Source organism: Rhinopithecus bieti, unplaced genomic scaffold (assembly GCF_001698545.2).
Source record: "Rhinopithecus bieti isolate Rb0 unplaced genomic scaffold, ASM169854v2 scaffold_24390, whole genome shotgun sequence".
Taxonomy (NCBI): Eukaryota; Metazoa; Chordata; class Mammalia; order Primates; family Cercopithecidae; genus Rhinopithecus; species Rhinopithecus bieti.
Genome location: NW_016811706.1, coordinates 393,876 through 420,436, shown reverse-complemented (window position 1 = coordinate 420,436; position 26,561 = coordinate 393,876). Strand labels below are relative to the sequence as shown.

Sequence of the window (26,561 nt, the reverse complement as noted above, 5' to 3'; positions counted from 1 at the left end):
CGAGAGGCGGACGCCGGATAAAGGATCGGGAGCGGACGTGGGTGAGTCAGAGCACATCCGGTGTTAGAAGCGCCAGTAGGCCTTCGAGTGGCTGGTTAGGAAGGTACGTCTGGAGTTAGTACTGGGCGAACTGGGAGTGAGAAATGGAAAGGGAGTTAGCAGTTACTGTCTGAGCAAGAGTGGGAGTAGCTTCCGTCTGCGGACAGATGGCACCTGAAGGAACGAGGCCCTGCTCGGAGACCAGACTCGGGAAAACTGGGCGGAGAGGGAAGCGAGGGAACTAGTGCTGCGCATGCGCAACAGTGCTGTAGCGGGGGAGGAGGGGCGGAGGCGAGTCTGCGGGGTTTTGCGGGGGGGCGTCGAGGCTGGCGAAGGACCATTCTCAGCCCGCCTTTTCCTTTCTCCCGCTCCTCCTCCACTAAGTGTAGACACAGGACCCCTTGGCCCAGCTTCTTTCGTTCGAATTCAGACCACGTCCTTCCGAGGTGAAGGAACGCGAAACCCCACCCAACCGATTGCTGTTCGGCTGCTGGCGGGTTCTCGGGTCGGGCTGACCCTGGGTGAGCGACCCGGAGCCTTGTCTCGAGGTGGGGCCTGTCGGGCGGGTGATGTCACACACTGTGACACGCGAGGCTCCTTAGTTACTTCTTAGCCAACGGCAGAGGCGGGAGGTGAGAGGAGGCTGGGGCTGGGGCTGCCTTCCGAGGCCCATGAGGAGGCCCCGCTCTGTACGGATTGGTTACCTTTGGGCAGGTGAGGTGGCTTTGTTTGTTTGGTCTTGAGCTTTTGTGGGCGTCTAAGTCTGCTCAGGAAGGGCGTCGTTGGGCAGTTTTTATCTTGGGCCTATTTGCTGGATCTGTGGTAACAGATAGGCTTTGGTATCTTTGTATATTTACTAAGTGTAGAATTACTATCCCGTGCCAGCCCGGGCTGCTTGGGGTCATCAGCCTTTCGTTGACCACCCCCACAACAAAAATCACTATGAACTTGAGACTGTGTTCTAGCAATTTGTGAATGTGTAACCCAGTAGAAGGGCTGACTGTGCTTGAAACAGACAAGGATTTTAAGGTCAAAGGTAAATAAATGGTAAATGGGCTTTTCTAGTTACTTATTGATATTTACAGTTTCTCTTTTGTCTGTATGTGTGGTTTAAGAATTTAATTCTGGAACGATATCGGAATTGCATAAACACATTTCTTATGGCCTGTGTATACACATTTTTTTCCTGTAATTATTTACACTCTTTGGTGTTTTCTTATTCCTTTTTGTTGTCTAATATTTTTTGTTCTGGCCTAAAGAATATGTTAACGTGTAGATTGTCTGCCACTTTCCTCCAGTAGGGACAGAATAGTTGAACCCTTGAGAAATACAGTCTGTACTTTGGATCCAGAGTTTCCTTCTTCCGTTATTCATCTGGTTGTGGAAACATGGCTTAGTACCTTCCTTCTTTTTTTTTTTTGAGGCAGAGCCTCACTGTCGCCCAGGCTAGAGAGCAGTGGCACAATCATGGCTCACTTGAACCTTGACCTCCCCTGCCTTAGGTGATCCTCCCACCGCAGCCTCCTGAGTAGCTAGGACCACAGGTGGACGTCACCAACTCCAGCTAATTTTTGTATTTTTTGTGGAGTTGGGGTTGCACCATGTTGCCCAGGATGACCAACTCCTGTACTGAAGCGATTTATTTATTGTTATTACTATTATGGCTTTTTGAGACATCTCACTTCCTTACCCAAGCTGGAGTGCAGTGGTGCAATCTCAGCTCACTGCAGCCTCCGCCTCCCGGGTTTTTGCAATTCTCATGCCTCAGCCTCCTAAGTAGCTGAGATTACAGGCGCACCACCACGCCCATCTAATTTTTGTATTTTTAGTAGAGACGGGCTTTTGCCATGTTGTCCAGCCTGGTCTCGAACTCCTGACCTCAAGTGATTCGCCTGCCTCGACCTCCCAAAATGTTAGGACTACAAGTGTAATCCTTTCCTAAAGAATAATAGTCATCTCTCCTAAAGAATAAGAAAAGGTAAAATTAATCCAGATACTTAGCATTTTCAAGTTATTTCCCTGATTAAAGATATACTTCATGCTCTTTATACAAACGCTGAAAATGCAGAAAAAATGTCATAGGAATCAATGTATGTTTTGGGAGTTTTTTGTTTTAAAGATTTGTCTTCACCTGTGGCTGAAACTTACTTTTGAAAGCTTATATAAATGAAAACTTATTTTTCTACTGTAGGATGGAATAGTAAAAAGAGCACTAGACTATAGTGGTCAGAAGACCCCAAATCTGGTTCTGACTCTGCTATTTAACTTTCTAATGTTGGTCAAATCAATACTAATGTTTGTTTTAGTACTTTATGTTGATTTCACATAGATTTTCTTATTGGCATTCAGTAGAGCAGGTACTAATCATCATTATCTTACAGATGAGGAAGCTGAGATAACCTTAGGTAAAATGATTTTTCCTAGGTTATGTGGTTGAAAGTGGCAGCACTTGTGACACCAAATCCTGTCCTCTTGCCAGTATTGCATTGCCTTTTTGAACTTAAAAAAGATGTATATTTAAAGTGGGCCTAATCTTGCCCTTTCTTCGTGGGTTGATGTGTGAGGATTAAAAGGCATATGTATATAAGAGCACCTTAAAAGTTCTAAATTTTATATAAATGTAGTCAGGAGTATTAGTATAGAAGGTACTACTGCTGGCCTGACGAGTTTCGTTTTATTTCGTAAACTACCCAAGGGTATTAATTTCCTTTAGGGAAACCATTGAATATTCTGATGCTCTAACTAATGTTTTTTCCTTTACTGCTTTGACCTGGTTGTAGAATCTGGTAGAAGTGTCTTCTACCACTCTGTTGTGTTCCCCCAGAGTTTCTAACCAAACTGCATGCAGCCCTTCGTAGTTTTTATACACATTTTGTTTTCCAAAGATGGTGTTCGAGACCAAGGAGAAGCCTATCTCCTTGACTTTAAGGTTACTTGAGTGACCCCTTGAGGTAGGTTCCACTCTGAGCCAGCTGGGGAATGTTGACTTAAGGTTACAGCACTCTTGATCTGCTAATAGGTTCTAAATTTGCTCTAGAGACTCTGTAGTGCTTATATCTTGGGGATAGCTGAGCTGAACCAGATGCAGACTCTGCCCTCAGGGTGAGAAGTTTCTGCACAATTAACTGGAATCCAAAATACTTGAAAAAGGAGCTTCAAGAGTGAGGGTGGGCCGGGCGCGGTGGCTCAAGCCTGTAATCCCAGCACTTTGGGAGGCCGAGACGGGTGGATCACGAGGTCAGGAGATCGAGACCATCCTGGCTAACACGGTGAAACCCCATCTCTACTAAGAATACAAAAAACTAGCTGGGTGAGGTGGCGGGTGCCTGTAGTCCCAGCTACTCGGGAGGCTGAGGCAGGAGAATGGCCTAGACCCGGGAGGCGGAGCTTGCAGTGAGCTGAGATCCCCACTGCACTCCAGCCTGGGCGACAGAGCGAGACTCCGTCTCAAAAAAAAAAAAAAAAAAAAAAGAGTGAGGGTGAAGTGGGTGTGCTGTTTGTCCTAATCTGTGTGTGCTCCCATTTGGGCTAAATATGGTGTTATTGGGGAGGGATTATTGGTTTATAGTGGAAGAAGATTATTTAGGATTTTGGGGCCTTCTTAGGATTCCGTATCTGTCAAACAGTTGTTAATAGAGAAGGAGATGCAGTAGTGTCAAAGTTTGGTACAAAAAATAATTTACTGAAGGCGGTAGACATTTCATCTCCAGTTACTGTTTTGGTTTTGAGTCAGCCCCCTAGAGAGATGGATTCAGTATTAGCAAATCCAGGGATTTGGGTCCAAGTTAAGGGAGAGGCTGGGACATCTAAGGTGTCCACCTGGGAAGATGAAAGCTCAGCCTAGTTGAATGAAACACAATTCCTTGGATTGTTCCTAAACTGAACTGACCTACCTCCTGGGAGTGTCAGGGAACGCATCAAGCTATTAAGCATTTACTTCATCAAATCCTTTACCATATCATATTATCACTTAGTGGCTATTAGGCTGTCTTAAAATGCCCATGGCCCTGTGGGAGAAGAGCGATAGTATAAATGTGCTAGAGGAAAGGTATGCCATTTAAACAAAAGTACAGACAGGCCCCAATTTATGATGATTTGACTTAAAGATTTTTTACTTTATAATGATGCAAAAGTTTTGCTTGTTTGTTAGAAACTGTACTTCAGGCCGGGCACAGTGGCTCATGCCTGTAATCCCAGTACTTTGGGAGGCCAAGGTGGGCAGATCAGTTGAGGTCAGGAGTTCGAGACCAGCCTGGCCAACATGGCAAAACCCTGTCTCTACTTAAAATATAAAAATTAGCTGGTCATGGTGGCACACGCCTGTGATCCCAGCTACTTGGGAGGCTAAGGCATGATAATTGCTTGAATCCGGGAGGCGGAGGTTGCAATGAGCTGAAATCATACCACTGCACTCCAGCCTGGGCGACCGAGCGAGACTGTCTCAAAAAAATAAGAACAAAAGAAACTGTACTTCAAATTTTGAATTTCCTTCTTTTCCCAGACTAGGGATATCTGGTATGATGCTTTTACATGAGATATTCAACACTTTATTATAAAGTAGGCTTTGTGTTAGATAGTTTTGCCCAACTTCAGACTAATGTAAGCGTTTTGGGCACATTTAGGGTAAGGTAGGCTAGGCTTAAGCTATAATGTTTGGTAGGTTGTGTGTAGTAAATGCATAAATTACAGTATTTTCAGTTTACAATGGGATTACTGGGATGTAACTTCATTGTAAATCGAGCATCTGTACTTTTAACTAGTAATGAGATTTTTCAAGTGCCTTTACATTTCAGTTTATAATTTTCTTTTCTTTTTTCTTTTTTTTTTTTTTGAGATGGAGTCTCACTCTGTCATCCAGGCTGGAGTGCAATAGTGCCATCTTGGTTCACTGCAACCTCTGCCTCCCAGGTTCAAGCCATTCTCCTGCCTAAGCCTCCTGAGTTGCTGGGATTACAGGCGCCCACCACAACGCCCAGCTTGTTTTTGTGTTTTTAGTAGAGTTGGGGTTTCACTGTGTTGGCTAGGCTGGCCTTGAACTCCTGACCTTGTGATCCTCCCACCTTGGCCTCCCAAAGTGCTGGGATTACAGGTGTGAGCCACCGTGCCTAGCCTATAATTTTCTACCACCATCCGCCTCTGAAGTTATTATTATTATTATTATTATTTTTGAGACAGGGTCTCACTCCCTCACCCAGGCTGGAGTGCAGTGGCACAGTCTTGGCTCACTGCAACCTCCGCCTCCTGAGTTCACGCGATTCTCTGGTCTCAGCCCCCTGAGTAGCTGGAATTATACAGGCATGTGCCACCACACCCAACTAATTTTTGTATTTTTAGTAGAGATGGGCTTTCGCTGTGTTGGCTAGGCTGGTCTCGAACTCCTGACCTCAAGCAATTTGCCTGCCTTGACTTCCCAAAGTGCTGGGATTATAGGTGTGAGCCACCACACCTGGCCCCTCCAAATTAATTTTACTTAATTTCGGGGTAAATTTTTTTTTTTTTTTTTTTTTTGAGGCAGAGTCTCACTCTGTCGCCGGGCTGGAGTGCAGTGGCCGGATCTCAGCTCACTGCAAGCTCCGCCTCCCGGGTTTTACGCCATTCTCCTGACTCAGCCTCCCAAGTAGCTGGGACTACAGGCGCCCGCCACCTCACCCTGCTAGTTTTGTATTTTAGTAGAGACGGGGTTTCACCGTGTTAGCCAGGATGGTCTCGATCTCCTGACCTCGTGATCCGCCCGTCTCGGCCTCCCAAAGTGCTGGGATTTCAGGCTTGAGCCACCACACCCGGCCAATTTCGGGATACAGCTACCTGTGAGTTAATACAGCTTTCAGGATACAGCCTGAAGGATACATCCTTCAGGATACAGCTACCTGTGAGTTAATGGTTGAGTAATTTTTTAAAAAGTTAATTTACATGACATGTAAATTAGCCTGGGATAAATGTATTCTAAAACTAGACTTTTTTTTCTTTTCTTTTCTTTTTTTTTTTTTTAGACAGAGTCTTACTCTGTCACCCAGGCTGGAGTATAGTGGCGCGATCCCGGCTCACTGCAACCACAGCCTCTTGGGTTCAAGCGATTCTCTTGCTCCAGCCTCCCGAGTAGCTGGGACTACAGGCATACATCACCACACCTGGCTAATTTTTTTTGTTTTTAGTAGAGACGGGGTTTCACCATGTTGGCGAGGCTGCTCTTGAACTCCTAACCTCAAGTGATTCGCCTGCCTCAGCCTCCCAAAATGCTGGGATTACAGGCTAGACTTTTAAAAGAGAATAATCTACCGAAGACATTGTAGTAATGAGTATACCAGTAATAACAATGTTAGTACACCAGTAATAACAATGGCTACCATGTATTGAACTCATCCTGTGTACAAAGAGCTATTTTAAGAACTTTATTTGTATTATCTCACCTAATCTTCAGCCTTATGAAGTAAGGAATGTTATATATTAGTGTTTTACAAATGGTAGGCAAAACTGAAGTACAGTGAGGTTGTGTGCCAGAAGCTTGCTGCATGTCCCACTGGTAAGGAAATAACTAGGATTCATAAGTAGCAGGCACTCTCAACCACTATGCAGGGGACATGGTTATACAGTGTATGAACATTACTCAGTAGTAAAAACTAATGAATGGAAAGCTTTCCTGGCCAAAAACACTGAAGAAGAAAGGAAGAGGAAGAAGAGGAAGAGGAGGAAGAACTAGCGAAAAATTACTGACAGTTCTTCCCCCTCCTTTTGTTTTTTTGAGACTGAGTCTGGCTGTCTGCCAAACTCTGCCTCATGGGTTGAAACGATTTTCCTTTCCCAGCCTCCTGAGTAGCTGGGATTACAGACGTACACCACCATGTCGGGCTAATTTTTGTGTTTTTTTAGTAGAGACTGGGTTTTAGTTGGCCAGGCTGGTCTCGAACTCCTGATCTCAGGTGATCTACCCACTTAGGCGTCCCAAAGTGCTGGGATTACAGGCACGAGCCACCGTGCCCAGCCCTTTCCCCTCTTTTAAACCATGTGAGATTTTTCTTCTAAGTATCAGTTTGGTCCTTTCTAGATATGTGGGAACAAAGTTCAGGATGGTTGAATTAATACAACAGGAAAAAAGAACCATGTAATTGACAAACTAATTTTTTTTTTTTTAATTTTATAAAACAGTTTTGCTGTGTTGCCCAGGCTGGGATGCAGGGACATTTTTGCTCTGTTACCAGGCTGGAGTGAAGTGACGTGATGATGGCTCACTGCAGCCTAAAATTCCTGGGCTCAAGTAATTCTCCTTCCTCAGCCTCCCAAGTAGTTGGGACAACAGGCGCACACCACCACACCAAGCTAATTTTTTAATTTTTTGCAGAGATGAGGTCTTGCTGTGTTGTCCAGGCTGGTCTGGAACTCCTGGGCTCAAGCGACCCTCCCACCTTGGCTTCCGAAACTGCTGGGCTCACAGGTGGGAGACACTGCCTGGCCTAATTTTTTTTTTTTTTTTTTTTTGGGAAGTGAACGTAACCTTGAGATTTTGTTGTCTTCATAATAAAACATAAACATATTTAATTAAATGTATGAACAGTGTTTCCTTGACTTGCTGTTTTAATGTTGCTGTACACACTGAGGCTATGTCTGTCCTGCCTCCAGCGTTGCGTAGAATGCATACTGAATCCGTGATAGTTTTGTTTTGCATAGCTTTTGGCTACTTCAGCATGTTTCATATTGACTGTAGTTCCTAGGTGTGTGGGAATAGGATTGAAGAGAATGGTTGTGTGTGTGTGTGTGTGTGTATGTGTGTGTATGTTTTTTCTTTTAGAGACGTAGTCTCGCACTGTCTCCTGTGCTGGAGTGCAATGGCGCGATCTCAGTTTATTGCAACCTCCGCTTCCCTGGCTCAAGCGATTCTCCTGCCTCAGCCTCCCAAGTAACTGGGACTACAGGTGCCTGCCACCACACCCAGCTAATTTTTGTTTTTTTTTGTTTGTTTGTTTGTTTGTTTGTTTGAGAAGGAGTCTCGCTCTGTTGCCCAGGCTGGAGTGCAGTGGCTTCATCTCAGCTCACTGCAAGCTCCGCCTCCCAGGTTCACGCCATTCTCCTGGTTCAGCCTCCCGAGTAGCTGGGGCTACAGGCGCCTGCCACCACTCCCGGCTAATTTTTTGTATTTTTTTTTTTTTTAGTAGAGACGGGGTTTCACCGTGTTAGCCAGGATGGTCTCGATCTCCTGACCTTGTGATCTGCCCGTCTTGGCCTCCCAAAGTGCTGGGATTACAGGCTTGAGCCACTGCGCCCAGCCTAATTTTTGTATTTTTAATAGAGACGGGATTTCACCATGTTGGCCAGGCTGCTCTCGAACCCCTGACCTCGTGATCTCACCTTGGCCTCCCAAAGTGCTGGGATTACAGGTGTGAGCCACCGCACCCAGCATTTTTTTTTTTTTTTTTTTTTTTTTTTTTTTTAAATTTAAGGCTGGACCCTTGATAATAGTCTTTCATTTTGGGACAAGGTAAGGGAGATACCTAGAACAAAACAACAAGGCATTTAACATAACCTAGGTGTCCACTGCTAAGAATACCTGTCTCCTACCAGCCCCTGCTGTCCCTCCCTTCCCAAGGAAAAGCAGACCGCAGGAATATCTAACTCAAAATAATTATGCTTACTTGAGTTTTTTCTTGGGAGAGCTGTGTATTAAACTCTTAGCTTTTTGTTTTTGCGTGGCTCTGGCAGAGGAGGCTGGTCATGGATACCACAGAATGACGACACTTCTGCAAAACTTTAGCAGTCTGTACATGACATGTTGACAGCTTCAGGTTTTCCTCTCCTGGGATGAAGGCATAACAGGAGGCTCTGAATACAATGAGAGGAATTTGGTTATGATTAACACCTGAACATTTACTTCTCATTTACAAATGCAGTATAGGCAAAATTTCCACAACTCCAGGAGGCACTACCCACACTGTATTCTGTGTAAATAACCCCTCTTTATTTTAGGGTTGAATTAGTAAGTAATAGGCTTAGTTAGAGGTGTGAAAGGACTGCTGTATTGAATTTTTTAGCAGCTTGTAATTTACTTTTTTTCTTTATTGTGGTAAAATACACATAACATTTTAATGTGTTTTTTTAGAAACAAAGATTTTCATTTAACTGGGTTCATCTGGGAAGTTAGTGAGTTACTTGGTTAATGGTGTTGAATATAATACTTCAAACCCTGTTAAGAGATGATTGCTCCTAGGATGGAAAATACTTGATATGAGAGCTGCTATTTTTGAGTTAAGTGCAACTTAATCTCGTTTGGCTGAGTTTGCACATCGGCCATTGAAAAGTAGGTATCTTTTCTGAGCTTCACTAGTTGAAGCTAAGATTGAAACTTGGTAAGTTTATTTTATCTGGCGAAACTTGTCAGAACAGTTTGATCTCATTACTTATCTGTATATTCTTGTCTGTTTGGAACAGATCTGGAGCAAACTATCTTATTTCTTTGGTTCTAAGACCTATGTATTCCCTCTCACGTTTTAACATTTTTGAAATTGTCATCTGTACATTGTATCATAAACATTAAATGAATACAGATGCTCCTCAAGACAGGGCTGCATCTGGAAAATTCCCATTGTAATTTGAAAATACCCTAAGTCGGCCGGGCGCGGCGGCTCAAACCTGTAATCCCAGCACTTTGGGAGGCCGAGGCAGGCGGATCATGAGGTCAGGAGATCGAGAACATCCTGGCTAACAAGGTGAGACCCCGTCTCTACTAAATATACAAAAAATTAGCCAGGCGTGGTGGCGGGCGCCTGTAGTCCCAGCTACTCGGAGGCTGAGGCAGGAGAATGGCATGAACCCGGGAGGCAGAGCTTGCAGTGAGCCAAGATTGCGCCACTGCACTCCAGCCTGGGCGACACAGCGAGACTCCATCTCATAAAAAAAAAAAACAAAAAAAGAAAATACCGTAATTCGAAAATGTGGAAAATACTGTAAGTCGAAAATGTAAGTCCTTTTCTTTTTGTAAGTCATTTTTGTTTGTTTTTTGAAACGGAGTCTCGCTTTGTTGCCCAGGCTGGAGTACAGTGATGTGATCTTGGCTTATGGCAACCTCCGCCTCCCGGATTCAAGCGATTTTCCTGCCTCAGCCTCCCAAGTAGCTGGGACTACGGGGCATGCCACCATGCCCAGCTAATTTTGTATTTTAATAGAGATAGGGTTTTGCTGTGTTGGCCAGACTGGTCTCAAACTCCTGACGTCAAAGTGAGCCCTGTCTCAGCCTCCCAAAGTACTGGAATTACAGGTGTGAGCCACCGTGCCCAACCTGTAAGTCATTTTTGAGTTAACATATGTTTCATTTACAATGGGTGTATCCAGATGTAACCCATCGCAAATCAAGGAGTGTACTGAATGGGTATCAATTTCTCCCAGTGATAGGTCAACCCTGGTAAGTCAGGGACCATCTGTGCTTTACCAGGTTTCTTTTTTTCTCCATAAAGCTATTAAAATTGCTGTGCACTTTTGCATCTACAATATTTGGTAGTTACATGTTTACTTAAATTTTGAAATAGTGATACTGAAAAACAGAAGCTTTGGTTATTTTTTAATGATTTCAAACCACAAGCTTCTATTAAAGTGAAATTGCTATTTCACATCTCACTCCCGCCGCCCCGCCCCAACCGACACAGCCTTTGATGGTTTTGGATTTTCCATCAACAGTTGTTAAGAGAGAACCAGAAAGAGGCAGTCAGTACCCCCTGGGAAATGTCAGAGCGGTATTTGAGAAAGGGGAGTTTCTGCCATTCTCCCCTCGAACAGATTCCACTGAGCAGAGTCTGGTTACCTGAGCGTTGCCGCTTTCTTAGAATCCCCTGGGTGTTTGAGGATCCACCCCCTCCACCCCCTACCCTTCTTTAATTCTTGTAATTGGAAACAAGAGGTTCTTTAGCGTTGCTATTGTGAATACTGAGAGAAACTTGGCTCTGAAGGTTACTTCAGTATTGTTGTAAGTGCTGTCTAGGGATGTCATTAGGGATGTTAATGGGAAACCTTAAACAAAGACACTTTCCAGGTGATGAATTCTGCCATCCTGTAAGTGTGCTCTCTAGAGGACATATTCATATTCATCTTGGTTTTGGAAGGCTGTGGGTGGCCTTGTAACAACCTGCAATAATTGCACCATCTAGATCAAGAGGGCCCAGATCCCTGTAACTCAGAGGAGAGAGCAACAACCTTAGTAGGTTCTGCAGCTTCTCACTATATCTGTCCTTAAAAACTGAACTAACCAAAGTTCTGAGATGAGTAGTGATGTTGATGAGAGAAGAAAAGGAGAAATCAGAGAAGGCAAGCCAGCCATTGTGAATGTTTCATTTGTGGGAGAGAGCCTCAGGAACCAAATGATGTTTATATCTTTCCACTGGCCCAGGATTCCTTAGAAAATTTGTTTGGGACGCCTGTAATCCCAGCACTTTGGGAGGCCGAGACGGGCGGATCACGAGGTTGGGAGATCGAGACCATCCTGGCTAACATGGTGAAACCCCGTCTCTACTAAAAATACAAAAAATTAGCTGGGTGCGATGGCAGGCGCCTGTATTCCCAGCCGTGATCATGCTACTGCACTGCAGCCTGGGCGACAGAGCGAGATTCTGTCTCAAAAAAAAAAAGACAAGAAAATTTGTTTGGGGACTGTAACTTTTATTACCTGGATGAATTGTTCTGAGTGTTGCTCTAGGTGCTCATTGGAGTGCTTCATTCAGTAGGTGGCCTTTCACACAACTTATCTTTTGTGTTTGAATCCCTTCCTCCCTGCCCCTTCTTTTCTGGTAGATTTAAAGTGGATGGGCATTAAGGCCCTGATAAGACTTTGGAGGATTTATATTTAGAAAAGATGAAAGTTCTTGACTCAATCTTTAGCACTGTAGATTGAACATGTTTACTTAGGATTGCATGTGAAATGGGGGAGGGAGCAAAACTTAACTTGACTTTATGGTATTGATATAATCTAACCTGGATATAATTCAGTTTAAAATACTCTTTTGACATTGGGACACTTGGCAAAAATCTGAATAAGGTCTGTAGATTAGAAATAATATTGCATTGGTATTAATATCCTGATTTTGATCATTGCTTTCAGGATATACACACTGAAGTTTTTTTTTTTTTTTTTTTTTTGAGACGGAGTCTCGCTCTATCGCCCAGGCTGGAGTGCAGTGGCCGGATCTCAGCTCACTGCAAGCTCTGCCTCCCGGGTTTACGCCATTCTCCTGCCTCAGCCTCCCGAGTAGCTGGGACTACAGGCACCCGCCACCTCGCCCGGCTAGTTTTTTGTATTTTTTAGTAGAGATGGGGTTTCACGGTGTTAGCCAGGATGGTCTCGATCTCCTGACCTCGTGATCCACCCGTCTCGGCCTCCCAAAGTCTGGGATTACAGGCTTGAGCCACCGCGCCCGGCCCACACTGAAGTATTTAGGAGCACTGTGTCTGTGTGGTTACAGAAAAATATTTTTACATCTCTCTATGTATTGCTATATAGAGAGGGGATGAAGCAAATATGGTGAAATATTAGCATTTAGGAAATCTGGGTGAAGGTTGTACAGGAATTCTTTGTACTGTTCCAGCCTTTCTGTAGGAAAGGTTCTGAAACTGTCAAAAAATACTCCCAAAAAATTCTCCTTTCTGCATAATTCCTTTTTTATGGAGGTAGAAACCTTTCTTTTTTTTAAAATTGTGAATCTTTTTCAGTTCAGTTCTTAAATGTATTAGGTGAGAAATTTTGATATGCATATATTTAAAATGGAAGTCTTAGTGCCAGACCCAGCTTTATAGATTCTTGTTTTGTTCTGTTTTGTTTTTGAGGTGGAGTCTTGCCCTGTTACCCAGGCTGGAGTGCAGTGGCGCGTCTTGGCTCACTGCAATCTCCACTTCCCGGGTTCAAGCAATTCTTCTGTCTTAGCCTCCCGAGTAGCTGGGATTGCAAGTATGCACCAACATACCCGGCTAATTTTTTGTATTTTCAGTAGAGACAGGGTTTCATCATGTTAATCAGTCAGGTCTCGAACTCCTGACCTCAGGTAATCCGCCCACCTCAGCCTCTCAGAAGTGCTGGGATTACAGGCGTGAGCCACTATGCCCGGCCGAGGGAATTCTTTAGTATATTGAAACAATGACAAAATTGCTTTATGTGCCACTGTCTAGGTGCTTTAACTAGATTGTTTTTGTTTTTGTTTTTGTTTTTTTGAGACGGAGTCTCGCTCTGTCGCCCAGGCTGGAGTGCAGTGGCCGGATCTCAGCTCGCTGCAAGCTCCGCCTCCCGGGTTTACGCCATTCTCCTGCCTCAGCCTCCCGAGTAGCTGGGACTACAGGCGCCCGCCACCTCGCCCGGCTAGTTTTTTGTATTTTAGTAGAGACGGGGTTTCACCATGTTAGCCAGGATGGTCTCGATCTCCTGACCTCGTGATCCGCCCGTCTCGGCCTCCCAAAGTGCTGGGATTACAGGCTTGAGCCACCGCGCCCATCTTAACTAGATTGTTAATTGAGAATCTCTCTTACAAACTTTCTGCCTTTTAAAGGGTCAAATTGCCTTCTGAAAGAACAGAAATCAAATGATAGTAACAAAATAGTTTGGGGGGAGAAGAGGATGCATTCAATTCCTCTGTCCTCTTTAAAATGGTTGGCTGTGATTGCAAATACATTGTAGGACACATAAAAATAAAAATTGTTGTGTTAGGGCTGTAGAATTTTAGGCAAGTTTTCATCTTTCTGAACTTACATGTTGCTTTTTTTTTTTTTTAATAAGCTGTTCGTGTGACTCCGTGTGACTTAATAACTCTAACCTTTCTTTGTTCTACAGAGTGGAGACTGTTGCACAGACTCTGGAACCATGAACATATTTGATCGAAAGATCAACTTTGATGCGCTTTTTAAATTTTCTCATATGTAAGTGTTTTGACCTTGACTGGTTTTGTACAGCATTTCTTGTCATATCTCTTTTTCCCTTTTTCACGTTTATAACTTCTGTGTGTATAAGCTAATAAATTGGCCAGAATCCAGAGGACCTGATGAAAATGTCCAGATTCTACAGGTTGCTGTGTGGTTATTGGAAAGGCATTTATTCTAGTTTGGGTACTGATTATTCATAATCTTGGGCTTTTGATCTTCCTCAGCATTTAAGATTCTGTTAACCTATTTTCAAAATATTATTTTTTATTATTATTATTATTTTTTTTTTTGAGACGGAGTCTCGCTCTGTCGCCGGGGCTGGAGTGCAGTGGCCGGATCTCAGCTCACTGCAAGCTCCACCTCCCGGGTTCCCGCCATTCTCCTGCCTCAGCCTCTCAAGTAGCTGGGACTACAGGCACCCGCCACCTCGCCCGGCTAGATTTTGTATTTTTTTTAGTAGAGACGGGGCTTCACCGTGTTAGCCAGGATGGTCTCGATCTCCTGACCTCGTGATCTGCCCGTCTTGGCCTCCCAAAGTGCTGGGAGCTGGGATTACAGGCTTGAGCCACCGCACCTGGCCAAAATACTATATTATAATATGCTTTCCTAAAAGTATTTCAGACTATTTGTAGCAGAACTTTTACATATTCCCAGAAAGGCAAAGAGATAAGTGATTCTTCTTAGTTTAGATATGAGATTGGTCTGGGAGTGATTGCTCTTACTCACATTCTTTTCGTAGAACCCCCTCAACGCAGCAGCACCTGAAGAAGGTCTATGCAAGTTTTGCCCTTTGTATGTTTGTGGCGGCTGCAGGGTCCTATGTCCATGTGGTCACTCATTTCATTCAGGTAAGAAAGATTTTCTCTCCTGGTTGCTGTGGTACAAATTACATTAGGAAAAACCAGCTCAGCAAGGTGGTCCAGGGACCCTGTTCTTCTCTTTAATCTTTATCAGTAGTTTAGGATTTAAATTCAGCCATTAAATCAGGACATGTAAAGCCATTTTAATTTTCTGGCAACCATGCCCCCTCTAAATACTGAAAACAGAATGCCTTAACCTTGGCACTGAATGGTGTGCTGCTGACGTACAAGACCCCCACCCACTGAGTAGATGCATGACGTGCATGCTGGGATTCTTTTGCACAGAAGCCTTTTTTATCTTTTCCACCATTCTTTAAAAACTCTGATTGTGTGATTAACTATCAGAAGAGGCAGGATTGAGATCCTTTTTTTAAGGAATCGACCCCTTTTATTTTCTAATAACTGTTGTCGGCATGGTTGGGTAAAAACCTTCAATAATTTGTTTTCCTGTATTGAGAGAGAATTTGGGTTTGGTCAACAGGAGTAGAAGGTACAGTTTGAGGAATAACCAGAAAGTTTGAAGACTCCTAACATAGTCCTGTCCCTTTGTAGAATGTTCCTTTTAGCATAAATGTATAGGTGGGCCTCTGTTGGCATTTGCCACTGCTGAGAACTATCCTTACGTTCAGGCATCTCCTGGCAGGGATTGTGTGAAAAATTACTGTAGACACTCAAAAGATAGGGCTTTGATCGCTTGAGTTTTAGGCAAGGTTAGCCCTTAAAGTAGTAAAATATAATCAATCCTTGTTATTCACAGATTCTATATTTGTGAATTCACCTACTCATTAAAATTTGTAACCCCAAAATCAATACTCATGGCACTTTTTGCAGACAGGCACAGAGTGGTGGAAAAGTTGAGTCACCCTGCTGTGCAGTGTTTTCAGCTGAGGTTGAACAAGACAGTGTTCTGCCTCCTTGTTTCAATTCTCATACTGTAAACAAATGTTCTTTTCATGGTCATTTAGTGCCACTTTCTTTGTATTTTTGTGCTTTTAATTGGTGATTTTGCTGGGTTTCTTTGAGTGGAGGTCTTGGTGTGTTGTCCTGACTGGTCTTAAACTATTGGGCTCAAGTGATCCTCGCACCTTAGCCTCCCAAGTAGCTGGAATTACAAGCACATGCCACCATGCTTGGCTTAATTTTGCTGTTTAGAATGCAAACAGCATAGTGCTGAAGTGCTGTCTAGTATTCCTGAGTGCAGAAAGACCGTAATGTGCTTTATGAAGAAAATGTGTTTATTAGATAAGCTTCATTCCGGCATGAGTTGTACTGCTGTTGTGACTGTGAGTTCAATGTTAAGGGATAAAAAATAATGTCAAATGAGGTGTCCTTAAACAGAAACACACATAAAACAAGGTATCTATTGATCATTTGATGAAAATGTTGTGACCTTAGGCTTGCAGGAACCTACCTACCTTTTATTTCCCTCAGGAACAAGGGCTTACTAATTCATTGTCCACTGTGACTTTATAACATAAACACTGTGAATAATGAGAATCAACTTCTTCCTTTAAAGGAAGGAAGGAACTTCAGTGTCTACATCCATCCTTAATGATTTCTCTTTTTTCTAATGCCTGTAGCTTGTCCCACTTGAGTTTTAAAAAAAAGAAACACTTTTTTCTTACTACAAAGCTAATATGTATTCATTTTAGAAAATTCAGAAAACAGACTAGCAATGAGAAGGAAGTATTTTAAAAACTTCCATAATCCCATCATCCAGAAATAACTAATGTTAACATTTTAGTACTTTACAGTCTTCTGTATATGTATGTGTCTTGGTGTTTTGGTTTTGGGGGGGTTTGTTTGTTTGTTTTTGTTTTTTGGAGACGGAGTTTCACTCTTGTTGCCCAGGCTGGGGTGCAATAGCACGATCTTGGCTCACTGCAACCTCCACCTCCCGGGGTTCAAGCAATTCTACCTCAACCTCCCGAGTAGCTGGGATTATAGGCATGTGCCACCACGCCCAGCTGATTTTGTATTTTTAGTAGAGATGGGATTTTTCCATGTTGGTCAGGCTGGTCTCGAACTCCTGACCTCAGGTGATTGGCCCACATTGGCCTCCTAAAGTGCTGGGATTACAGGCGTGAGCCACCATGTTTTTTTTAAGCGATCAAAAAGGGATCGTTTCTATTTCTTCTACAGATGGAATCTACTTTAAGCACTTGTCACATTGATTCATCCTTTCTGTTTTTTGGGCAGGACTCACTCATAGTTTGACTTGGGTAGTTGTACTGTAGTTGAAGCCAGAAGAGCCTCCAGTATCCACCATGGTCCTGACTCTGTGCTTCAAGGCTTCTGGGTTCTCTCCTCAGCCTCATCCCTGAGAAAACACTACTTTTTCTCCTGCCTCCAGGTTATAAGCAAATGTTAGGAAGTTCAGACGAGTATTTGAACCCAATAAAGAGTCTTGCAAAATAAATTTGAAACTTTCAAGTGTTTAATGACTGATTGATTCTGACTCCGACAGGCTGGCCTGCTGTCTGCCTTGGGCTCCCTGATACTGATGATTTGGCTGATGGCAACACCTCATAGCCATGAAACTGAGCAGAAAAGACTGGGACTTCTTGCTGGATTTGCTTTCCTTACAGGTACATTAAGGGATTTGTCTTAATTTTGAGGAGTGAACTATATTTTCAGTATCTCTGAACTCTCCACTCCTTTTTTTTTTTTTTATTTTTATTTTTATTTTTATTTTTTTTTTTGAGACAGTCTCCCTCTGTCACCCAGGCTAGAGAGTGCAGTGGTGCGATCTCGCCTCACTGCAACCTCCGCCTCCCAGGTTCAAGTGATTCTCCTGCCTCAGCCTCCCAAGTAACTGGGATTACAGGCATGTGCCACCACACCCGGCTAATTTTTGTGTTTTTAGTAGAGACAGGGTTTCACCATGTTGGCCAGGATGGTCTTGATCTCCTGACCTCATGATCTGCTTGCCTCGGCCTCCCAAAGTGCTGGGATTACAGACGTGAGCCACCACACCCAGCTTTTATTTATTTATTTATTTATTTTATTTTTTTGAGACTGAGTTTCACTCTTGTTGCCCAGGCTGGAGTGCAGTGGCACAATCTTGGCTCACTGCAACCTCCACCTCTGGGATTCAAGCGATTCTCTTGCCTCAGCCTCCCGAGTAGCTGGGATTACAGGCACCCACCACCACACTCGGCTAATTTTTTGTATTTTTAGTAGAGATGAGGTTTCACTACGTTGGCCAGGCTGATCTCGAACTCCTGACCTCACGATCCGCCCACCTTGGCCTCCCAGAGTGCTGGGATTACAGGCATGAGCCACTGCCCCGGCCCTGATTTTGTATTTTAGTAGAGATGGAGTTTCACCATGTTAGTCAGACTGGTCTCGAACTCCTGACCTCAGTAGTCCACCTGCCTCAGCCTCCCAAAGTGCTGGGATTACAGACGTGATCCACCGTGCCTGGCCTTCCTGGCCTGCTTTCTAATTTCACATAGGTTCATTTTGTTTCCCCATCCATTAGGGGAAACTGTTTGTGAGTAACCACTATAACTCTACTTTTGTGTCCAAAAATAGCCATTGTGTACCTGAATGAATGATGTTCAAGAGCTTAGGTAGCATAACCTGTTAATAGTAGACATAGAACTTTTAATAAACTAGACCTGAGAATCTGACTTAGTTGCACCCACACTGGCAATTATCTTCTGTTCTGAGTCTTACAGACAGTGCATTAAAGCTATACATTGAGATCCATTGTGCAGGACACTTTGCTGATTCTCAAAAAAAGACACAGCTCTTGTAGAATTGTCATAAAGGAAGCAAGACTCAAGCTATGTAATAAAAATACTTGCAAAACAACATTTGAATTGGAACAGCTTGTTCTGAGTGACAGTCTAATATATGTAGTGTTGGAGAAATTTTAGAAAGGAAGAGATTTAGGGATTAAGATTTTTACATCAGGGCAAGCTAATTTTTGAAGGCATTAAGGGGTGGAATTATCAGAATGAAAGAGAAAAGTAATTAGAATGAAAGAAATGTTGAAGCTGGAACAGGTTACCCTCCCGTTGGCAGGTGTCCACCTACAGAACCAGTCTGGCCTTTCTTTGCTACAAAGGGGAGTTGGTCCTCCATGACTATAAGGTTGCTGGCCACAAGGCACTGTTTTGCTCTTTATCCTTTTTTTCTAATTCCTGATCTGGCCTATATTACCATCTCACATCACTCTAGCTCTGAAATGTTTGACATGCCTGCTTTATTTTCTTCTAATTTCTGTTCCCTCCCTGAGGTCATTCATGATTTTCAGCTAAGAGCACAATTTTGCAGCTACTTCTATTTAAAAAAAATAAAAAGCAAAAACAAAAAAACACAGGTATACGTTTATTTTTTTTATTTTTTTATTTTTTTTGAGACGGAGTCTTGCTCTGTCACCCAGGCTGGAGTGCAGTGTCCGGATCTCAGCTCACTGCAAGCTCCACCTCCCGGGTTTACGCCATTCTCCTGCCTCAGCCTCCTGAGTAGCTGGGACTACAGGCGCCCGCCACCTCGCCCGGCTAGTTTTTTTGTATTTTTTAGTAGAAACAGGGTTTCACTGTGTTAGCCAGGATGGTCTCGAACTCCTGACCTCGTGATCTGCCCGTCTCGGCCTCCCAAAGTGCTGGGATTACAGGCTTGAGCCACCGCACCCAGCCAAGTATACATTTTATTGAAAACAATTACAGCAGAGGGGAGAGAGATTTAACTCTTTAGTCCGTGTTAAGAGCATAAGTATGCCTATACTTTGGGATCAGCTTTTGGATGAGGATCCTATTCAAGAATTGATGGTAATACTGTTTTCTGGGTTTTTTGTTTTCTAGGAGTTGGCCTGGGCCCTGCCCTGGAATTTTGTATTGCTGTCAACCCCAGGTAACTCTTTTGGTCATGTCTTACGTGCTTTTATCTTTATGAATATACTGTCATATATATATACCTTCATAATATGTATACCCTTAATCTAATGGTCTTTTTCTCTAACAGCATCCTTCCCACTGCTTTCATGGGCACAGCAATGATCTTCACCTGCTTCACCCTCAGTGCACTCTATGCCAGGCGCCGTAGCTACCTCTTTCTGGGAGGTAAGTGTGAACTGGCAAACAGGGAATGGGGGCTCCTCTTTAGCCAGAATTCTCACTAGTACTCCTTCCTTACCCCTAACTCCTTTGCTACTATTGAGTTGAGGTTGAAAACCTTCATTCTGGGGAAAGTTAAGGAATGGCTTTAATGGGATTGCTTTACTTTGCTTTGGCTTTTCTCAAGACAGCTTTTTGCTGTGTCTTATAGGTATCTTGATGTCAGCCCTGAGCCTGTTGCTTTTGTCTTCCGTGGGGAATGTTTTCTTTGGATCCATTTGGCTTTTCCAGGTAAGACTTTTTGCCTAGAACTTTCTAGCAGCCGTTTGCCTCACACTTCTTTTCTTTTCTCTTTCTTTCTTTCCTTTTCTTTCCACTTTTCTATACTACTTTGGGCAGTGCTCTCTAAGCCTTCTTATTATCCTTCATAGGATGGAGCCTTCTGCCACAAGTGAAAACAGGCTGCACAAGTTTGGGCATTGTTAAGAGAAAATGGTTTGCTCAGACACCATTTTTGTAAGGCCAGTCTGGCAGTGGCTGCTTGTTAAAATGATTGAAACTCTTCCAGTGACCAGTGCAGTATTGTGCCTAGGGAAGTAATGTGGTCTTCCCTAGGCTGCAGTTCTCATGAATGGTAATGTTGATTGGGTTCACATTTGATGTACTTTCAAGTGGCCATGAGCCAGAAAGTATGGCTGTTTTTTTTTTTTTCACTGCAACTTCTGCTATATAGTAATTTCATCTCATACATTTGTTAGGCAAACCTGTATGTGGGACTGGTGGTCATGTGTGGCTTTGTCCTTTTTGATACTCAACTCATTATTGAAAAGGCCGAAAATGGAGATCAAGATTATATCTGGTGAGTGTGGGAACTAGTCTTTAACAAGCATGAAGGTTGAGGCATACCGTTCCACAGCTGAACTTAGACATAGGTGGCCAAGCTTTGGGAGTGTATGTGGTAGGAAACCCACGGTTTTGGAACTGTGTACCATAATCTTCCTAAATTCCTGAAAGACTTCACGTTTTTAAAAAATCTGGGCTAATAAGCCCAGTGTGGTGGCGCACACCTATAATCGCCGCACTTTGGGAGGCTGAAGCAGATGGATCGCTTGAGCTCAGAAGTTTGAGACCAGCCTGGGCAACATGGCGAAATCCCATCTCTACTAAAAATATTAAAAAATTAACTGGGCACGGTGGCACATGTATATAATCCCAGCCACTCAGGAGGCTGAGGCACAAGAATCATTTCAACCTAGGAAGTGGAGGTTGAAGTGAGCCAAAATTGCGCCACTGCACTCCAGCCTGGCAACAGAGCAAGACCTGTCTCAAAAAAAAAAATACAGTGTGGGGGCCAGGCGCGGTGGCTCACGCCTGTAATCCCAGCAGTTTGGGAGACTGAGGTGGGCAGATCACAAGGTCAGGAGATCAAGACCACCCTGGCTAACACAGTGAAACCCCGTCTCTACTCAAAATACAAAAAATTAGCCAGGTGTGGTGGCGGGCGCCTGTAGTCCCAGCTATTCAGGAGGCTGAGGCAGGAGAATGGTGTGAACCTGGGAGGCCAAGGTTGCAGTGAGTGAAGATCGCGCCACTGCTCTCCAGCCTGGACGACAGAGTGAGACTCCGTCTCAAAAAAAAAAAGTGTTGGGGGGTGGCTGATACATTTACATATCCATAGTGGCTGCCTCCAGACAGAAGCGAGGGAAAGAGATCTTTATCTTTTTCCTTTCTATACTTCTGTATTCTTTAAACAATGAGTAGAAGATACACTCTGTTTTTAGAGGCAGGGTCTCGCTCTGTTGCCTAGGCAGTAAGTAATGTGGTGCTATGAACACAGCTCGCTGCAGCCTGAATTTCCTGTGCTCAAGCAGTCCTTCTGCCTCAGCCTCTTGAGTAGCTGGGACAACAGGCACATGTGACCATGCCAGGGTAATTTATTTTTTGTAGAGATGGGGTCTTACCATGTTGCCCAGATTGTTCTCAAGCAGTCCTCCTGCCTTGGTCTCCCAAGGTGTTGGGATTACAGGCTTGAGCCACCGTACCCAGCTACTTTTTTTTTTTTTTTTTTTTTTAAGACAGAGTCTTGCTCTGTCACCCAGGCTGGAGTGCAGTGGCACAATCTCAGCTCACTGCAACCTCTGCCTCCTGGGTTCAAGCGATTCTCGTGCCTCAGCCTCCCTAGTAGCTGGGATTACAGGTGTGTTCTCCACCACGTCCAGCTAATGTTTGTAATTTTAGTAGAGACAAGGTTTTGCCATGTTGTCCCATGAGGACATGGTCTCAAACTCTTGGCCTCAAGCAGTCTGCCTTCCTCAGCCTCCCAAAGTGGTGGGATTACAGGCATGGGCCACCATGCCCAGCTCACTTTTTTTTTTTTTGAAACAGTTTTGCTCTTGCTGCCCAGGCTGGAGTGCAGTGGTGCGATCTTGGCTCACTGCACCTTTTGCCTCTCGGGTTCAGGTGATTCTCCTGCCTCAGCCTCCTGAGTAGCTGGGATTACAGGCATGCGCCACCATGCCTGGCTAATTTTGTGTTTTTGGTAGAGATGGAGTTTCTCCATGTTGGTCAGGCTGGTCTCGAACTCCGTACTCTGGTGATCCACCCACCTCAGCCTCCCAAAGTGCTGGGATTACAGGTGTAAGCCCCTGCACCTGGCACTTTTTTCTTTTTTAATGTAGGGATTCTCTCAAAGTCTCATGACTAGTGGTAGTTAAAGGTTCAGACTTGGACCTCTGCAGAGTCCAAAGCTCTTGAGACAAGGCTTGCTCTGTCACCCAGGCTACAGTAGGAGAGGCACTGTCATGGCTCACTGCAGACTCAGTCTCCCTGGGTTCAGGTGTTCCTCCCACCTCACCCTCCTCAGTAGCTGGGATTGTAGGCGCATGCCACCATGCCCTGCTAATTTTTGTAGAGACGGGATTTTGCTGTGTTAACCAGGTTGTTGTCGAACTCCTGGGCTCAAGCAATCCACCTCCCTCAGCCTCCCAAGATGTTGGGATTACAGGCATGAGCCACTGTGCCCGGTCCAGTCTCTTTTCTATATGCTGCATGACTTCGATGAGTCTGAAAGGATCTCAGACACCTGAGTTTTACTTCCTTAGTTGGGGGTAAAGTGTGGGAGAAGCTGGCTCGTAGGGGTGGGAGTGGGGTTTATATTCTGCATCTTTGTGAGCTTGTGGATAAAAGAAAGTCTGAAGTACAGATCCTAATCTGGTTCTTGCCTTTCAGGCACTGCATTGATCTCTTCTTAGATTTTGTTACTCTCTTCAGAAAACTCATGATGATCCTGGCCATGAATGAAAAGGTTTGTTAGCCCTCTCACCCAAAGATGAGAGAATAATGGCTCCTGAGCTTAGCATGTGTGTATGCTTCAGATTTGAAAACTTGCTCACACACTGTGTTAGGTCCAGGGTAACTGTAAGCAGGCCACTGAGTAAGAAGTAAACTATAAGTCTTCAGTTGTTAGAGAAAAAGCAACAAGTGAAAAAAAAAATTTTTTTAACTAATCCCTGAGCTTAGCATAAAAGGGAAAAAAGCTTCAGTGGCAGTAAACACAACCTACTATATGAATAATTTAAAGGCTATATAGTTGTGACTCAGAAAGGTATTGTGGAGGACACTGTAAATTTCAGAAGTAGACTAATATTATCCATTTGTTAGTCTTAGTTTTTTTTCCAAGGAAGCATTCTATATGGGGCTAATGAGTATCCAACATAGTCTAGTTCAGCAGTGGGGGAAACAACTGAAATGAGCTTTTCTTTACAGACCTTATGGAGCTTAGAGATAGCACAGTGGTAGTGGGAGCAGCTGACCAGATAGGGTTGCTGGCTCTATCTGGGCTGTGCCATGGTTGGACTGAGCATTAGGCAGATGTGCCAGTTTCAGAACAAGCAAGCCAATTTTTATTCCTTTATACATTGGGCTTCCACCCAAGATTGAACTAAGAATTCTGCTGGACCAAATTATTTCTGAATGTCAGTTTATGCCAAAGAGTCATGCTCACTTTGCAGGGTGGAGCACTTCTCAGGCCTAATGGATGGTTGGTGGTCTTGGCCTCTAGTTTCACTCTTTTAGGATAGAGTGCCATCTACAGTCTTCACTGTTGGGATCTGAGCTGTGGTGGCTGTGAATAGCCTAGAATGGTCAGGCAGCCCACCTAGGCACTCCTGGGGTTGGGGTGGGGACATCTGCTTAACCTTTATTTTCGGTTGGTCTGTTGGCAACTTTGGGAACCACCAGTAAGACGTGGTTAAGATTCAGTTCTTGCTGAGCTAAGGAAGCATTTCTCATTTCTTTTTAATTGTCTGGCTCACTTCTAGTCCCTAAGTACATGCTCACTCAAGAGTTTTAGCTTGAATGTCAAATGTCAAAATTAATTGGGTGATTTTCTCTATTTCTANGGTATCTTGATGTCAGCCCTGAGCCTGTTGCTTTTGTCTTCCGTGGGGAATGTTTTCTTTGGATCCATTTGGCTTTTCCAGGCAAACCTGTATGTGGGACTGGTGGTCATGTGTGGCTTTGTCCTTTTTGATACTCAACTCATTATTGAAAAGGCTGAAAATGGAGATCAAGATTATATCTGGCACTGCATTGATCTCTTCTTAGATTTTGTTACTCTCTTCAGAAAACTCATGATGATCCTGGCCATGAATGAAAAGGATAAGAAGAAAGAGAAGAAATGAAGTGACCATCCAGCCTTTCCCAATTTGACTTCCTCTCCTTCCACCCCTCATTTCCTTCTTGCACACATTACAGGTGGTGTGTTCTGTGATAATGAAAAGCATCAGAAAAGCTTTTGTGCTTTGTGGTTTCCTCTATTTTGAATTTTTTGATCAAAAAACTGATTAGCAGAATACAGTTTGGAGTTTGGCTTCATCTTCCTGGAGTTCTCCTCACTCCCTTTTTTGTCAACCCAGTCTGTAGCCTCTTCCTCTACTTAGGCAGTCGACTTGCTGTGATGAGGAGTGGGACCAGCAGAGGGCGCTAACTTCAGAAGTCGCTTTCCCACCAGGCTTCACCCAGTGGACCTGAACTGTTTGGTAGGGCCACCCGGCCCTTCCTTCCTCATCGCTGTTTGGTATGCGCACAGTTCCTGTGGGACTGGGCCATGAGTTTTCCATTGGAAAGAAATTCAGTGGTCCCATTGTTAACTTAGCCTCCTATCTGAACTGTCAGGCCCTACAAAGAAAATGGAGAGCCTCTTCTGGTGGATGCTTTGCTTCCTCTGAGCTGCCCATGCTGGTCTGGCAAACACACCTTTCTGCTTTGCCTTCACAAAAGTAATGTGTTCCCTTTCCCATCCCTTGCCTGATCCTCAGGGAGTCAGCCTGCTTCCATCCGTGGGTGGGAAGACTTCAGCACAAAGGGAAGACTAATTCTTGTCAGGCATTTTTGAAAAGGTTGATTATGTGTATCAAGGTACAGCATCGTAGGGTTCCCCTAAACTTGCCCTGTTTTTGTTTTTTTAGTTGGTTGTCCCCTTACTGAGTGGCCTCTACTAAGTGGCTGTGATTAAATGTCTGAGCAAGGATAGGGAAGGGGAATGGTTGAGCCTCTGGAGCTCATTGTAACCACTCCTGCCAGACCTGTTTGGGGCAGCAGGGAGCAAACCTAGATAAGGACCTGTTTGGGGCAGTGGGGAGCAAAATCTCCTTTACCAACCAAGCAGTTCCTCGTTCACATGAACAGAATGGGGCTGTGATAACTTAGGAGGCAGCAATCCTAATAGTCCTTCAGTGCATTTTAGTCTGTCCCCAACTGGACTTGATACTACCAGTAGGTAGTATCAAGCCAGAGACTCAGTGCAGTAGATAAATGTTCATCTTACTGATGCACTTTAGTTTTTGGTCTGTTACCTGTTTTCCAGAAATTTGTGGCCTTTTAGGCGGGAGTTAGGTGGCCAAACCAGTGACAGCCCCAATCTCTGCAGTTTTGTGGCTTCAAGTGTGGGTGGACAGTCCTAATGGGGATCTCCAGCTCCTTTCCTGTGGGCTGCCACAGACAGCTGCCCACAGAAGGGCCAGTGTTGGGAGTGGTTGTGGCTCTGAGCTGCTCTACAGAGCCTCAGTGTGAGAGGATTGAGCCATTGAAAGCTCATTACCAATAGGACATAATTTTTGGCCCTCTCTATTCACAACCAGTGCACAAATTGACACGGTGGCCTCAGGTTCACAGTGCACCGTGTTACTGTGCTATCCCATGAAACCATTTGTTCCTAAGTTGTGTTTATTCTTGAAGTGACATGCCACCCGGAAAAGCTCACTTTGAGGATGCTGTCCTCTGACGTAGCTGCTGCCTCCAGCCTCTGCCTTGAGAACTTACTAAAGGGACTTCCTTCCTGTTAAACCCCTGTTAACAACTCTCCATAAATTTGGTGATTCTCTGCCAGGCCTAAAAATTTGAGTTACATCTCCTGAAGCCAAACTCCACCTTCTGTGCTTTTTTGCTGGGGATAATGGAGTTTTTCTTTTAGAAACAGTGCCAAGAATGACAAGAAATTAAAAAAAAAAAAAAAAAAAAAAAACGACTTTTAAAGAAAATGCCTAACAGATTTTTAATACAGTTATCTCTAATTACGACTTTATTTTCTAGTTCCTTGATTTTCAGCTCAGGCTGCATTCTAACTCATACTGTGAAGACAAAGGTGTTTTTGATTCAGAAATATATGAAATCTACATAGTCTTAATTTGTAAAAAATAAAGAAAATTCCTTAACCTTT

General features: G+C 44.0%; 1 protein-coding gene across 2 annotated transcripts; it reads left to right on the top strand.

The window, feature by feature from the left end:
* Positions 1 to 26,561, top strand: TMBIM6 (transmembrane BAX inhibitor motif containing 6). Of its 2 annotated transcripts, none has more exons than XM_017894730.1 (10): positions 1 to 103; positions 13,829 to 13,914; positions 14,657 to 14,765; positions 17,245 to 17,365; positions 19,592 to 19,640; positions 19,752 to 19,849; positions 20,055 to 20,134; positions 20,602 to 20,702; positions 23,072 to 23,147; positions 24,502 to 24,642. In XM_017894730.1, the coding sequence occupies exons 2-10, from the start codon at positions 13,859 to 13,861 to the stop codon at positions 24,523 to 24,525; spliced, it is 714 nt and encodes a 237-aa protein (XP_017750219.1). In that variant the 5' UTR covers positions 1 to 103; positions 13,829 to 13,858; the 3' UTR covers positions 24,526 to 24,642. The 2 variants fall into 2 exon arrangements, with proteins under 2 accessions (XP_017750219.1, XP_017750220.1); XM_017894731.1 differs by lacking the exon at positions 1 to 103 and adding an exon at positions 434 to 753 and having other exon boundaries at positions 24,502 to 26,561.

Bases quoted from the DNA above. Each gene is read 5' to 3' on its own strand.
- TMBIM6 (XM_017894731.1), top strand. From the start codon at position 13,859: ATGAACATATTTGATCGAAAGATCAACTTTGATGCGCTTTTTAAATTT. The intron at 19,641-19,751 runs GTAACTCTTTTG...TTTCTCTAACAG, and splicing joins TGTATTGCTGTCAACCCCAG to CATCCTTCCCACTGCTTTCA. The intron at 20,135-20,601 runs GTAAGACTTTTT...TACATTTGTTAG, and splicing joins GATCCATTTGGCTTTTCCAG to GCAAACCTGTATGTGGGACT.